Below are 15,867 nucleotides of genomic sequence, written 5' to 3'. Positions count from 1 at the left end.
ACTACCACAGGCTTCTTTCAATTCTTAAAACATCTGAAGTGTCAAATGTATTTTTTCTCTGATACCAGGAGGATTTTTGCCAAGAAAGAACTCCCAGTACATAAGTATGCAGTTTGTATGCTGGGCCCAGAACCTGCACTTGATACCTTCACTTTGACAGAGCCCTCAGCTCTGGTGTCAGTCTTTTGTCAGTCAGCTAAGCTCGAGGCTAGAGTGAGATTTTCTTATAGGAAAACATCGCAGAAGAGATCTGCTTACAAACCACCGCAGGCGTTCATGTTTTTTTCTCTCCAGGTGGTGTGCTCACTGTCGGTGTTTACAATCAGATTTTTTAGTATGTTATTTTAACGACATTATTTGCTTGATATTTTCTCTGGAATATGCTGCTGTTGTTGATAAAACACGACTGATAAATTAAAACCACAGAGACAGACTGCTGTATTGCCTGCCCTACTATCAGATACCCTCCCACTCTCGTGTACACATCTGACACAGTTCGATTGAATTTCACCTCTTGTCACTCTGCCTGCATGGCTTCGCCTCTGAGTCACACACTGACACTCGCATGCACACACACACGCGCACACACAGCACATGGGGTGAAGTGATGGCAGAGCAGTGGGCCAGTCATGACAAGGCCTTCATGCTAGCACCTGTCCGCGCTCGTGTGTGTGCGTGTGTGTGCCTGTGAGATACCTAATGCCTACACCTCTCAGACACACACACGTTGTCAGGAATACAGATGCATTCATGGATAGCTCCGCACATACACACACACACACTTGCTTCCTTTTTCCCTCTGGTACAAAAGAGAGTGAGCTCAGGTAGCTGTCAGGCGCTCTCCCACAGGGAACAGTGGGCAAGTCAAAAACAGCATCCTCGCCTGTCACTCCATGCACACACACACACACACACACACACACACACACACACATACACACACTCACACAGTGTGCTTTGGTGTGAGGAGAGAGACAGAATGAGATGCCTTGGGCAGATGCTGGACCAGTTGTCTATGCTGCACACAAAGAGTTAGTGTATGTGTGTGTATGTGTGTGTGTCTATTGCTCTGTCCCCCCGCAAAAGCCACCAGCCAGGGAGTGGACATGCTGCCCTGCGTTTAGTCCTGGCCTGGGTGCCAGCGATAAGAAGTAGTTGTGTGCTTGTGCATGTGTGTGTAAGGGTGTGACATGTATATACTCAAGAGTGACACTGGTTGTTCGCCTCTCCAACCAAGATGACTTTTTTAGAGTGGACCGTTATTTTTATGTGCTTTCATCCATTGACTCCCAATCAGGTTGACTACCTGTGAGAGCTTGCCATCTCTTTCAGCCCCCCTCCCCCTCAGTGCTGAGGCAAGGACGTTACACCAGCTGGCTGCCCAACAGCCCTCAAAGTGGGCACAGAGCCACAGCAGCTGTAGCTGCCACAACACGGGTCAATTACTCTCTAAGTTGATGTTGTGTACACACAACACACAGATATGCACACACACATGCTCCTTGTTTGTTTTGTGCATTCACCAGCATCTGACAAAGTTTGCAGTATGCTGTTTCTCACTTGATCAAAGCTGAGGAGTCAGTGGGAAGTTTGGGATCAAAGTCTGAAGGGTTGTTGTTGCTTGACTCGTGTATAGCCTTGAAGTGTGTGGCTACTCTTGGTTTGTCTTCTTGTTGCCATCCCTCCATGTTTTCCTGGACGGTGGATCATTGATGTTTCAAAGGCTGCAGTCTCTTCAGAGCATGAAAATGAACTGTCCACAAGACTGTGTGTATCAGCCGGCTGCCTGTAGATTGATTTTAATGTTGTTGCTGACTTTTTGAATTTTTTAACACTGAGGCTTTTCCAAATTCTGCAAAAAAGGCTCAGCACACCCAGCAACACACTGTGCTCGCTCTGCATGGGTGGACAGATTCTTCCTGGATGAATTGACAGCATCTGTGTGCTTTACGCCAGGATCACATTTAATCCCTGATGCATTTGTGCTGCTGAACTGAGTGGAGTTCTGCATAAAGACCCCAACGGCTGACACATATGGAGATTAATTTGTTCAGATGTGCCTGTCTGGTGTTAAAAGAATAACTTTCCTTGCATTCACACATGACAACTTCTCTAAAAAGAATTAAGGGAAAAAACAACTTAGTCTGAGTATTTGCATACACAAGAACACACACATGAAGGTGTTTAATTGAAATCAGATGTTAATCCCAATATGTCTCCTCTTTCTCTTCCTGTATTGTAGGCTGTAGGGGAATGCTGTGTGGTTTTGGCGCTGTATGTGAGCGTGACCCAACTGACCCGGCCAAGGCAGAGTGTGTTTGCAAGAGACTGGAATGTCCATCCTTGGTGGCGCCTGTATGCGGCTCAGATTCATCCACCTACTCCAACGAGTGTGAGCTGGAGAAAGCCCAATGCAACACACAGCGACGCATCAAGGTGCTGCGCAAGGGACCCTGCTGTAAGTACCATCAGCCAACGACCAACCAACCAACAATTTTAAAGCATTTAAAGCCATTTTAACAGCTCACCCGATCTCATTTTCAGTCTGACAATTGTTCCTGAAAATGATTTGAGATAATTCCATGTGCTTTTACTGCAAAGTAACTCATTTTCTAACATCCCCTGACACCAGTGAAGTGATCTGCCTTTTCTGCCATCTTGTTTTAAGATTTTAAGAATATGACTCTGAGACTTAATTACTTGGAAAAAGATGGAAAGAAAATTAAGTCAGTTAAAAGTTTGACATTTAAATACTTTTTGTGCTCTTAGTTAAAAAGAACAGAAGTTGTTTATTGTAATGTTTGAAGACAACAGATATTGAGCAGATTTGACAGCTCATCAGCTGCATTGTATGTATGAGATCACAAGAAGACCCAGAAAACAGACTGATATCATTCTTTGACTTCTAATATGAGCAGAATTTTTATGTCAGCACATGTGTTTTGAAGTGTTACCATTAGTACTTGGCAACTGAACATTTTTAGAGATGAAATTGGTGCTTTTGATCCAGAAAAGATCAATCCTAGAAAGACCACTGATTCTGCGGTATTTTAGAAAGCAATCTGACCCAAAACTGACACTCTCCATTAAAACTGCTGTGAGAGCTGAATTTAAAAGATGTGAAGTAAAGGTGAATAGACTGCTTAAAGGATGGTTGATTGTGCACCATCACTGGAGGTTTTTCAATAAACACAAACAGAACTTGGGATGTTTGAGGCAGAAAACTAGCAGCCAAACACAAAGCTGCAAGTCTCTGAGTGATGCTAAATTGCTTGTTATTGTCCAGTAAATGGATTTCTATTACACCCTGTCCTAATACGACAGGCTTTGCCTCTCTATCTTTATCCCCCAATAATAAAACACGTCCCCATTATGTCCAGTCTATTGTCTTTCCAATATGGCCATGCTCCCAATGCTTAAGCACCACCTGCACCCTCACAAAAAAAGTGTGCCACTCACTGCTCCCACTGGTAGCCATCCAGTGTGTATTTTATCCCTCAGCCCCTAGTGGGTGCCTATACTCCTGCTGTACCTATCATTGTTTCTCTTTAGCAAAGCCCATCAAGATCCAGGGCTCTGAGAGGAACAGCGGATTCCTGCCAAAGCTGCAACATTGCAGCAACCTCAATAATAACTAGTGTATTGTCAGCGTTGTGCCTGCCTGCCAGTGTGGGCCCACTGCTAATTCCAGGGGTCTGATTACAGTGCCGGCTTGGACCTGGCACTAATAACTACCTTGGTGACTGCTCAACACTGGCAGAGAGGAAATAAAGAGATAGAAAGGACAGAGAGAGGACAGGAGGTACAGAGGGTACAGTGGAGAAGAGAGAGGAGAAGCATCTGGAGAGGGACGGTGGGACTCATGTTGAGAGGAATGAGCTATGAAACATTTAGAGAAAGATGGGCACACAAGAGCAAGTGAGTGAGTGACCAGAGTGAGTGAATGGGTGAACAGAATGCAGGAGTAGACTAAATGCAGAGAGAGAAAGAAGCACAAGTGCTGTAATGATGGTTCATGGAGGGTTAAGGCCTTCAGAAGCACCATAATTAACACTGGCAACAACAGCAGGGAGTCACTAGAAAAAAAATAAGGTAAAAAAAAAAAACAATAATGATGACACTAATGATGGTATTGCTGATAATAACTACATGCTCACTAGTAGTGCAGAGACTTTCTCTCTTGTCACGTCACATCTGCAACAGCAAGTCAAAAGTTTTTTCCATCTCTCCGTTACCAGCATTTTAAATAGGCAGTTATAATTGATGTTAATGGTAAGGCAATTTTAATGTCAGCTTTTTCACGTACCTTTTCAAAGAACACAGAACTCCTGAGAGTCTAATTTGAGGACAGGTGTGTTTTGGATGTTTTATTGCGTTTTGGATATTTTAAATGTTCTGCAGTCAGTGCAGAGAGTCCACTGCAGTAGCTTTGCTTTATAATATGTACTTGTGCTATGAGAAGGTGAGCAGTGAAGAAGTGCATAACAATAGAGAAAATGCAGTAAAACCTATAAACCAATCTGCCATATTTCTTATTCTTTCTTGTAAGTGAGCCTCCTGCCAAAATATGACATTATATCCTTCAGAAATATTCATAAATAATAATAAACATGCAAGCATAACATAAAGGTAAATAGATATTTAAGGATCCTTTCAAAATAAGTTACTTTACAGTTTATTATTACAATTTATTATATTTTCCCTGAAATTCATTAGTGTGTGAGACTGTCGCCCAGCAAACTCCTACTACTTAACTCCTACAATTTCTGTTGTGACTTAGCACTATGTAAATAAAAATTGACTTGACTTGACACCAACTCTGCTCAGAATCTCTGGCTGGATAAATGTATCCACTGCAATATTTTAAAATAAAAGCTCATAAAACAACCTTGTCAAACCCAAATCTTCTAATAAGACTAGTTCAATGTTGTTAGCACTAGCTTGGCTCCCCCGCCCCCTTTCATGTACTTTCATACAACCTTGCCCGTGTAGAGGCATAATATGACACAGATCCAACTGCAACATAGAAGCATAATAGGTATGTGGTTTTTGTGTTTGTGTTTTTTTCCTCTTCCTGTGATCACCTGACTTTTGAAATGAAAGCATATGGATTCTAAGGTAATGCCACGCTTTTCCAGTATCTTTATTTCTACAAGCTTTTTCACAAGGGGAAAAAATCATACATACCCTGTCTTATTTGTGCAAAAATGGTAGCTGCTGTGAAAAAGATGGTAGTGTAATTCACAATCTGCTGTGGCAGAGCACACCTGTCTAGTTTTAGAACTGTATTTACAAAGGGTAAAGGCATTGGACTTGCAGAATCAATCTTAACTCCATATGCTGATTAAGCTGTCAGGTTGTGATGCAGGTAACCTTAAAGTCTCAAGTTTAATTTGTCATGCTTTAAATGAAAACTTTGCATTTTTGCAGAGCATCCATAAATCCCCTTCCTGCTAATTCAGCCATCTTTTCTTACTGTATTTGTACTATTTATTGTTGCATTATGAGTTATGGCCAACTTGATGCAAGCAGTCAAGCTCAAGTGTCTTTACTTGGATAGCTGTCAGATGTACGTGTTTCACCTTTGCTGTTATTGCAACAGCCCTTTTGAGAGCTCCCACGCATAAGAAAATAACTGTAATAATTCTGTCTATAGACAGTATTTGGAAGGACAGCCAGTGAAAGAATCAAGGGAAGTATATTTATAGTAGATAGAAGGTTGATGCTGCAGTTTAACATTCATTATAAGACGTTTATGTGCTTGTGCGTGGATGAGTTGATGGATATATGTATTATGTATACATGTTCTTACAGTACAAATATACTACATACAGTAGGTAGAGGTATAGGTGTGCAAGATGGTATACATGCCTGTCTCCCAGGGTGTGTGTGTGTGAAAGAGAGAGAGAGAGGGTGTTAGGAGGTTAGTGGATGCCGAGTGACAGGTTCTCATTCTCTTTCTGCCTCCAATAAATTCAGCCAGTACAGAGGGTCTGGACAGGTCACTCTGGCTGAGATTATGGAGTTGTCAGGGCTGATGGAGGAAGAGAGAGGGGCAAATACTGGAAGGACGAAGAGTGGGAGAGGAGCGCAAGAGGAGGGAGAGATGGGGGAATGAGAGAGCTTTTAACTTTAAGAATAGTGTGGGCGGTTGGATCGGTGCTTTTGTGCAAATCCTCATTTGACTCATTCAATTTGAATGGCGGGTTTTCATTGGGGTAAGTGAATTGGCTACCGTTCTGAGAAGCCGTCATGTCCAATTCAAATCAACTCTGGAGTCTTATCTGGCACTCAGGAGTGCAGCCACAAAAGAAGTTTTCTTCTCACAGATTATCCTCTTTTTAAAGGGACTGGAGTTATATGGAGCATTTTGTTAGCACTCAGTACAAGTCTGAAGCCTGTGGTATGTTTTTTTTTTTTCTTCCAGTGGGAGGGAGGGTCTGTGATATCTGGTGGATGCTGACACCTCTGCATTTACCAAAGTGAGTGTTTTGGTGTTTAGTTAAACCAAGACTATATAACTTTAGAAAGAGGAAATAATATTGAATTCTTAGTTAGTTGAATTCTTAAACAACAAATTGTACCCCTGCTCACTTCAGGCACTCAGGGATTTGACTGTTACAGCCTTACTCTGTCTGATGTGACCAACAGCCTTTAGTGGCTAATGTTAGCAACTTTACAGTATATCAAAATCACTGTGTAACTGACATTTCTGAGTCAGTTTGGTGACTTATTTCCCCTCTTCACTTGCGTTACAAGCACATTACATTTTAGCATTTGCCATTATCCTGAAAGTGTTACTTGTAGACACAGTGCCCACCTACGTTATATGAAATTCTACTTTCATACAATCTTGGTCGTATTTACATAGTTGTAGTTCTTGTATTCATAGAGTGAATTATTGAAAAACATGACTTTGCTAAAATAAAGTTGAATAAAGTTGAAGCCTGGGCAGTCTCTTCCTGGTTTTAAACAAACCAGGAAGAGAAAGGGAAGATCAGAAACTCTCTTTTGTAAACATCCATCACAGTTTACAGACCAACTTCCTGTCACGACATTGTCTGACTGTTCTTATCATGCTTGTGTGTACACAGTTTTCCCGTGCTATGAGGGATTTATACCGACATTTTTGCCTTTGTCTTGATATTGTTGTAGCAATGTCATGGATGTGCCCATGTATTCCCACTTCTCTGACTGCACAGTACAGCTCAGCTCAGTTTTGCTCAACAGAAGGAAAATCCCCTTTAACCACATTCATTTAGCACCTCACTCGTAACACTGAATTGGCTTTTAGAACATTTATGTGCCAAGGTAGCGGTGTAAGTTTCCTCCTGAGGGCTGGACAAAATGACCCACACGCTGTTGAGGCGTGGGCACTTAGTTGCCCCCAGTGCTCCTCTCTAATATTCACATAACCCGGCCCTTAATGGTTCAGACCAGCTCAGTGCCAGCTTCTTCATTATCTTCCTTTTGTTCTAGATGGATGATTTGGGATTGGCGGGGTTACATTTCCGGCGGTCAAGGCGGTCAAGCGGGCAGGCGGTGAGCAGATAATGGCCTCAGATATTATCGAAATTAAAAGGAGAAGCTGCGTTTAAATTGGCCCTGCAGGAGTGCCTGATAACAACACAAAGCGAGAAGAAAAAAGCAGCCAGTTAAGAAAAGATAGAACTCAGAGACAGAGAGAGAGACAGAGCCAGCAGAAGCACTTTCTGTTTCAGAGAGACAAGAGACATTTGGGCAAATATGTGTATATATGTGTGTGTGCGCGTATGTGTGTGTGTGTATGGGCATGCACACGCTACAATTGGCGAGGGAGCATGCACCATGTTGGCTCTCCTAATATTGAACTTGGAGCAAAGTGGTAAATACACTCCCTTTCCCAGAGAGAGCTACAGAAGAGCTGCAAAACTCATCTTGTGTGGCCACTCTAGTGGAACATGGAGTTTTCATTCTTTTTTTTTTCTTTCTTCTCGAAGGAGTGCAACAAGTAATGCAAAAAAATGGAGTGTGTGTTGGTGCGTGTGGGTGAGGTGAGGTGACTGGGGTTTGAGAGAGTGATCAATGGAGATTGATTTTGTATGTGTATGTGCATGTGCACGCCTTTGTGTGTTCTTGAGTGTTGGTCATGAGCACGGCCTGCTGCCTTCCACTCTCCACTCTCTCTCTCTGGGTTTTAGAGAGGGTGTTATCTCTCCAGCACCGACACACTCTTGTGTCCTCACAGTGAAAGGAGAAAGGCATCAGTACTCCACACCTGCTGCTCTGTCTGCTCTAACATACTGCAGGAAGTCAGCGCTAATACTAGAAGAATGTGAACCTCCCCATCTTAAACATAAAGTATGTGACGCAACTTGTAATATATAGAGACATTTTCAGAGCTATTCAGTGATTCTATACAGCTGGAATAGTTTTCTGGATTTGTTTTACATGAATGGTTAAAACCTGTCTCATATACAGCTAATTTGAATAAGTTTTGCAGCATATAATGCAACCCATTACTTTTTCTATCAATTTAATGAGGAAATATTTATAATAAACATAGCTGCAAAATGTTGAGTGTTTGGATTTGTTTTCCGCCACTATCCACTCCTCCACTCCAGACAACTAAAGCATAATTAACATTTTTGAGTTAAGTTTTGGAATCTCAAAGCATTTGGTTAATATTTGAGAAAAATGTGGTTGCTTAAATATTGCAAAGGCCAACACTACCTTGATGCATAAGATGGGATATGTTGCCTTTTTCAGTATTTAAGCAAAACCTCATCTTTTCCAAATGTCAGCCAGACAGCTTGTGGAATTCAAGACACAAACCCTGGTTTCTGGTGTTAAAGTAAACATAATATTGGCAGCAAGTGAGTTTCCCCCTAAATGTAAGCACATCAGTCCCTGTTTGTGAGTCCTGATTTTGATATTGTTTGGGTACACTTGGTAGCCCAATCAAAGGCTCTATTTCCTCTTGTTCACCTGTTGTTAATCAAAGTCTTTTCTATTGTTGAAAGACGGCTTTTTCCCAAAGAGGCTCAAACAGTCTCTGGCCTGAGCCGGTTACGCCAGCTGTATATTATGTCTTTGTCTGGTGCTGGTCTGGCTGGTTGTTAAGGTGTCTGGGCTGGGCCGGGTAAAGCCTTGATTTATCCCCTCGTAGAGCCCAAAGCTGGCTGGGAGGGGACGTTTCAGGAAATCTCTGCAAACAGAAAGCCTCATTCTAGAGCAGAGCTGGAGATGAAGGCCAACCTGCTTTATTCCACCTTTACCCCCACATACCCCCCTTCCCCTTTCTCTTCCTACTTTTCCTCTACTTCTCTTTTCGCTCATGCTTTGAAGATCTCTTTTGTTACCCTAGTGACATGCCCGGTTGCCCACGGTGACAAAGGAGTGGTGCTAATGGCTGTAGATGGTGGAGATGACTTTTGGCTTTGCCAGAGAAGATAACAGTGTTCTGCACAGTCTAACTGACAAGAAGTCATCTCTTCCTCTGCATCTTCTCTCCTTTTTTACCTTTATCTTTCATTCTTTTTTCTCATTTCATTCCCTTTGGCCTCCTTTCCCTTTTCCCTTCCTGTCTCTAATCTTCTTCCTTTCCCTGTTTTGTGTCTTATCTCAACTCCTGGTTTTATCCCTCCTATTTCTTCCTGCCCTCACTCCCTCCTTTTCTTCTTCTCTGTCCGTTGCTCCTTTCCCTTACTCTTTTTATCCCATTTTCTTTCACCTTTTTCCCTCCTCCTCCCTCTTTCCTTTTTTAGTCAATCTTATTTCATGACTGTCTCCTTTGTCTTTTCACCTCTTCTTCTTCACCTCTTCTTTTCCTTGCTTTAGACCAGACAAAAATATCTAAGTCTTGCTCTCTCTCTCCTCACTTTCTCTCTTTTTCTCTCATTCACTTCCTTCTCTTGCATTTGTCTCTTTAAGACTTTAAGACCAGATTTTTTCTGCTTCTTGCTGCTACTGTCATCAGTAGTAACATGCATGCACACACACACACAGATGCAGAGAGTAATCAAATTTCTCCAGGGTGATTGCTGAACACATTTATGTCCACGCACACACTAACACACACACAGGGCGAGAGGTCATTGTAAATAAGTCGGTTTTCGTGCTTTCATTTCCCTGGGGCATTGACTCTTGCTTGATATTCATAACCATAACATGCAGAAAGTGACGGACTGACTGTGTGTGTGTGTGTGTGTGTGTTTTGTGTGTGTGTGTGTGTGTCTGTAATGATACCGATATTTACACCCCTATGCATGTACATGTATACACACACAGGCATACTTGTGAAATATACACACACTGCAGGCATTTTGCAAACAGATAGTTTGAAAAATATACATTCTTGTTATCGTTCTTCACACACGCTCATAGAGAGATGATAATGGGCTTTGCTGGAATCCTCTATCCATCTTTACTCGCTGTTCCACTCATCTGCAGCCACTGATACTTGTAAGACAAATCCTGTCTTCTTCATCTCTTTCTCTCTCCAGCGTTCACCTCTCTAAAACCTGCAGGCAAAACACAGATTATGTACACACACGCACAAACACACGTCCGTATCCACACACATACCTGCTTAATACCAGACAAGGGGCTATGTTTTGAGACTTTTTAATGTATTTATGCATTTGGCTTCTCCTGAATAATACATCATTATTTGTTATTTTCCCTGCGTATACTTACGGGAGAGATGGAAAGAAGTGAAAATAATAAGAGCAGAGCAGTGTTGAAGCTGTGAGGATAACTACCAGCTCAGCAGACAGTAGTGAATATTTTATTTTATTTGTGTGGAACAAGAATGGCGACAACTGTCAGGAGCCAGATTTCTAAAGAAAATCTATTTATTTTTGTGTTGACTTTGTTTCACATATAGACTGTATGTACTACATGCAAAGAGACAAATGAATCCATGTTGACTTTATCAATCATTTAGTATCAAGTATGTACAGCAAAACATGATCAGAGATATCTGCAGTAATGTTCAACAGTTAAAAAATATTTCAGTATCTATATAGATATCTGTATTCTTCACTGCACTCATATCACCTATGGACAACCTTTAGGTGCACATACACTACTACTCCCACCAAGCTATTTATTTCAGGAACATCGACTGTATTCATTCCCCAGAGGAATGTTGTGTTCACATTGTGGCAGTAGAGGGCAAATTAGATGGACCATGCTTTCATTGGGAGACTGGTTGTAAATTCTTGATTCAAAATGAGCAAACGTGTTAAACTTTTACCTCTGCAGTGGGGAATGAAAGCCAGGTGTTGAGATATTCAGCCACATGAATGGAGTCGTGAATCAACTTGCATTGTCTCGTTTCAAGGCCAAAATGAAGTTGTGCTGTGGATATCGATTCAGGTCATCAGGACCCAAAGTCCTGCTGGTGTTCATGTTAGGGATCTAATGAGACGCTGTGTACGCCTGGGGTGGAATGTGAATGTTAACTGAGAGGGAGAAAAGAAACCTGGTAGGCTTTTGTCCTCAGGAACAGGACTGAGAAATGCTGAGGGAGAAAATATGAAGAGGCTTAAGAGAAGCATTTTTGAGTCTAGAACTATGTCTGAACTCACTTTCTATTTGCCATACTGTTATTTTATTTGAGTGTTGAGAAAAGGTTTAGAGCCCAGTTTTGCTTTAACCCTGCTTTAGAATGACTTCTGTGAATACAAATCTTAAGCGAGACTATATAACCTCTGCTCAACAGTGGCTGCGAGTAGCATTTACAGAATAATGCCATGTTAACTTTTTTCCCCCCTGTGATTCTCTTAAGTCATTTGTTTCATCTGGCAGCAAGCCACAGTGAAAAGACTTGGTGACCTTGATGAGGAATTGGAGGTGTGCAGCTTCTTGCCTGCAGTTCTTCATCTAACAGCCCACTGTAACTGCTCTTTCTTGTTCCTTTACTCCCTTTGTAGCATTTTATTCTGATCCACTCACAAAAAGCTCAGGAAATGACCATGCCTCACTCTGTAAAAGAGTTTTAATATCAGCACTAACCTCATCTGGTGACAAATAAATTGTGTTTCCTGTGGTTTCTCCATATTAAAAGCCACTCTGTGGTTTGCTATTTTAATATAAAGCTCCAGCAGTAGGATTTTCATTATTGGTAACTTTTAATATATCTCTCTTAAGAAATCAGTACATTTAATACATCTGTAAGACAGCCATCAGTTAACAGACTCCACCAGTAAAATAAAACTGCTATATGAAGAGGTAGTTACAGAATGAAATACATGGAATTGGTATGGAAAAGATTCTGATTGAGTCTATTTAAAGTCTAACTAATATTATTCTTTCATTTTCACTTTTGAAGTTTTTCTTAACAACTTTGTTTTTTCTTCCTGAAAATCCTTTATTATCATCTTCTAAAACCTGCAACAGTTTTCTTAGTGGCAGCATAGTTTTCCACAGTGAAATGCTTTACATCAGGAGCTAACAGTCTTTCCCAGCCTTTTGTTTGTTGCACTGGAGCATGCCAATTTTTGAAGGCTTCCTCTCTGTGGTGTGTCATGAGACAATATCCTGTTTATAGTGAAATAACACAAGCAAGACACTATTAGAATGCTGTTTCTCAGTGGATTCAATAGGTCAGTTTTATAGTCTTCATCAGTCATTTGACGGGCGATGCTGACTGTTTTATTTTCTCTGGCAACAGCTTGAATGCTTCTTTGTTTGCTAATCACATTAACTTCATTCTAACTCTGTAAGGATTGTAAGGACAGACCAGTATACCCTCATTTTGCATTTGTTTTTTTACTCCGAGATCGAACAATTTTCTTCACAATTAGAATAATAGAAACACACACACACACACACACACACACACTTGGTGCCTGTCTGCAGTAATAATGCATGCCAGAAAAAGAAGAGAATCAATCCAAGTTATTTTCATCTACTATTTGCACTGAATAAATGTCAGAACACTGTGCTCCTCCCGCAGCTTCATGCTGCCTGTCTCTGTCTATCAAAATAGCTTAAATTAAACTGTTGTCGTGTTAAACAGGGTCGAATATTGCAAGGCTGAAATGGGCTTACTGATTTGAGGGGCTTATCTGATTGCAAGTGAGTGTGTGAGAGACAGAGGGAGAGAGACAAAATTAGATGTTCATAAACAGTACTTCAGCCTTTTTCACACAAATTTTGAATTATAATCCACTGGATCTTTGTTATTTTTTTGATTAAGTCTCATTCTTTGGTGCTGAGCACTCATTACTGTGGTATTTCTGCATTTACTTACAAGAGATAATTTCTTGTTTTTTCTGTTGATGAGGTTTCCAAAGCTGTTGCTGTGTATTAAAAATCACTGGAAATGTAAAAGTCATGATGCACTGGTTCCTAAACATTTTGGCTTCTGGACATTTACAGCCAAGCAGACTCCTGTAGTGGTAAAACTAAAACTTAAGATTTTTAAAAAGTCAGAAAAAGTCAAGGAAAGTCAATTTTTATTTATATAGCACCAATTCACAGGGATAAGGGAAGGACAACACAAGAAAAGAGAGACGAAAAGCACAAAACTGCAGGAGAGAGTGACAAAGAGAGGGGAGAGAGAGAGAGAGAAAGAGAGGCACACAGCCTGGACACTAATGTGCTTGGGGGAAGAAACACACAGTAAGAGTGATGCAGTGATTGTGGCAGGCCCAAAAACAAAACGTAACAGTAGTCAGGTCTAGAGGAAACAAAAGCGTGAACTAGAATTTCAGCGTCTGCCATGGAAAGGAAAGACCAAATCCTAGCTATGTTGCGTAAGTGAAAAAAGGTGGACTTGGTGATGTCTTTAATGTGCTAACTGAAAGATCTGATGCCCAGATTTTTGGCTGTCATACTTTGCGAAATCACACAGTTGTCGAGGAATATTGTTACTTGGTGAAACTAGTGTCTATATCGGGCCAGGCCAGCAACTAGCATTTCAGTATTATCTCAGTTAAGAAGCAGAAAGTTTTGAGACATCTAGTTCAAGAGAAAAAAAACTGTAACCTGGAAACCACTGACTTTAGAATAACAATCATGAAATGGCTACAGATGTAACTGTTCTTAAGACATCAGCTGCTGACAGAGAAGTGTTTTATTTATTTACATGGTACTGGGACTGTCTAGAAGGGAGATAAAGTAGTGTGAATTGTCAGACTTAGAGCACATGTCTTTGAGCAGATCATGCATTCATGTGGAATGTGTGTTGATGTTGTATGTCTTCATACAGATAAGCCTGTGTATATTGTGAGGACCAACACCTACCAAAACAGACTTAGCAGATCAGAACAGGATATCGTGCCCAGCGGCTATCACTCATTAGTGAGTGTTGATGGCAAAGGACCAAGTATGATTAGCCAACGCTTCGCTGCACATCAGTGCTGATTTTGGCTCTTCACCACCACCGGCTGCTGTTAATCAGGAGCTAATGAAAGGAAACTTGTGGCATATGTGCCACATGAGTCCCTGTACCTCTTTCTAGGGCCAGGATGACATTATGAATGTATCACTCTCTGATGGAAGTTTATTCATTTCAAACACAGCATCTTTTCATTTTGTTGTCACTTTGTGTGCATGAGGCTGTTTTACATTTACATTATTTAGCTTTTAAACAATTCTGAATACTAAAGTCATTCCTCCTGTTTGGAGCTCTCAGTGAAGTTTTAGTGATGAAAACATTTCATCAGTCAACCATAGCTGTGGTATAAATGTCTGCTGTAATGCTAAATCTGCTAACTGTGTCTAATGAGTTTCATCTCACTGCATTTGGGCTGCCTGGTGGAGAACTCAACAATTTAAAACAACATAAATGCATTATTGACTATGTGTGATCCCAGCCTTAAAGAGGTAAACAAACCATCAGTTAATAGCGTCTTTGGCTGAACTCCCCAACTTATTTTGGCACTAAGATCTTCTTTGTTGCTTTGAAAAGCCCTCACCCTTAATCCAAGAGACACAGCTCTTGGTGCAAGCACTGACATTTTTTCAATAGGTAATACTGAGTTTATCCCATGGGCCATTAAGGTGACAGTGAGGCCCCAAGGTTAAAGAGACTGTCCATCAGTTAGTGTTGTCTGTCTTTTCGTCTTATCTTCTATCTCTTTTAGCTTGCTTATATGGAGTACAGGTCTGAAATAAAATGAGATGTAACACTTTACAACTGTGAGGATGGTTTGACACATGATGTATAACCATCCAGAGAGTTCTTTAACAAGACACTGAGGGAACTTTCACCTGCCCTAAATACATAAGCCCAAATCCAGGATTATTTCTTCAGTTTTCTGACAGGGTGGTCATCATCACAACCACAAATCCTTCCAAACCCTGGACTGATTATACAATGAAATACATCACTTTCTTACCATCACTTCCATCAGGGGCAGCATTTTTATTATGCAGTGGTCCTCTCTTGTTGTTTTTAAAGCTGCATTAATCAATATTTTTATATAACATGAAAGGAGACACTTGTAGCAACAAACCCAAAGAGAGTTATCACCTGGCTGTTCCCCTCAGCCCCTGGTGATATAGCATCTTTCAGCTCCTTGTTTTTTACAGCCTGCAACTTTACTTTTGGTTCCCTCTTAGCATATTAATCAAATCCTATTTCCAGCAGCAGCAAGCAGCTGTTTTTAGCTAAAAGGCTGTGATAAACTGACTGAACGCTACATGCTCAACACTTAACAGCAGACAGACAAAGTTAGCATATAGCCGGTAAGCATGATGGTGCATTTAGCAGCTAACGAGCGAGATATTTCTTCAGGAGTTGGTTGTAACCAAAACATTATCACTTCTATTCTTATGGCATCCAGAAACATGACTCAAAATGGCGTTGTTGTTCCATGTCTGCTGGATGTCGAGATAGCAAACTACTTAAACAACTTTAAGCAAACACACAAC

At 41.0% G+C, this 15,867-nt stretch overlaps 1 protein-coding gene across 1 annotated transcript in view; it reads left to right on the top strand.

The window, feature by feature from the left end:
* Positions 1–15,867, top strand: part of agrn (agrin) — a 233,940-nt gene that overhangs the window by 130,830 nt on the left and 87,243 nt on the right. The window contains 1 exon segment of the mRNA XM_051071068.1: positions 2,243–2,458. Coding sequence (XP_050927025.1) covers positions 2,243–2,458 — 216 coding nt within the window.

This window comes from Lates calcarifer, linkage group LG6 (genome assembly GCF_001640805.2).
Source record: "Lates calcarifer isolate ASB-BC8 linkage group LG6, TLL_Latcal_v3, whole genome shotgun sequence".
Lineage (NCBI taxonomy): Eukaryota > Metazoa > Chordata > Actinopteri > Centropomidae > Lates > Lates calcarifer.
The sequence above is the reverse complement of the archived record's forward strand: the minus strand, read 5'-3'. Positions and strand labels throughout refer to the sequence as shown.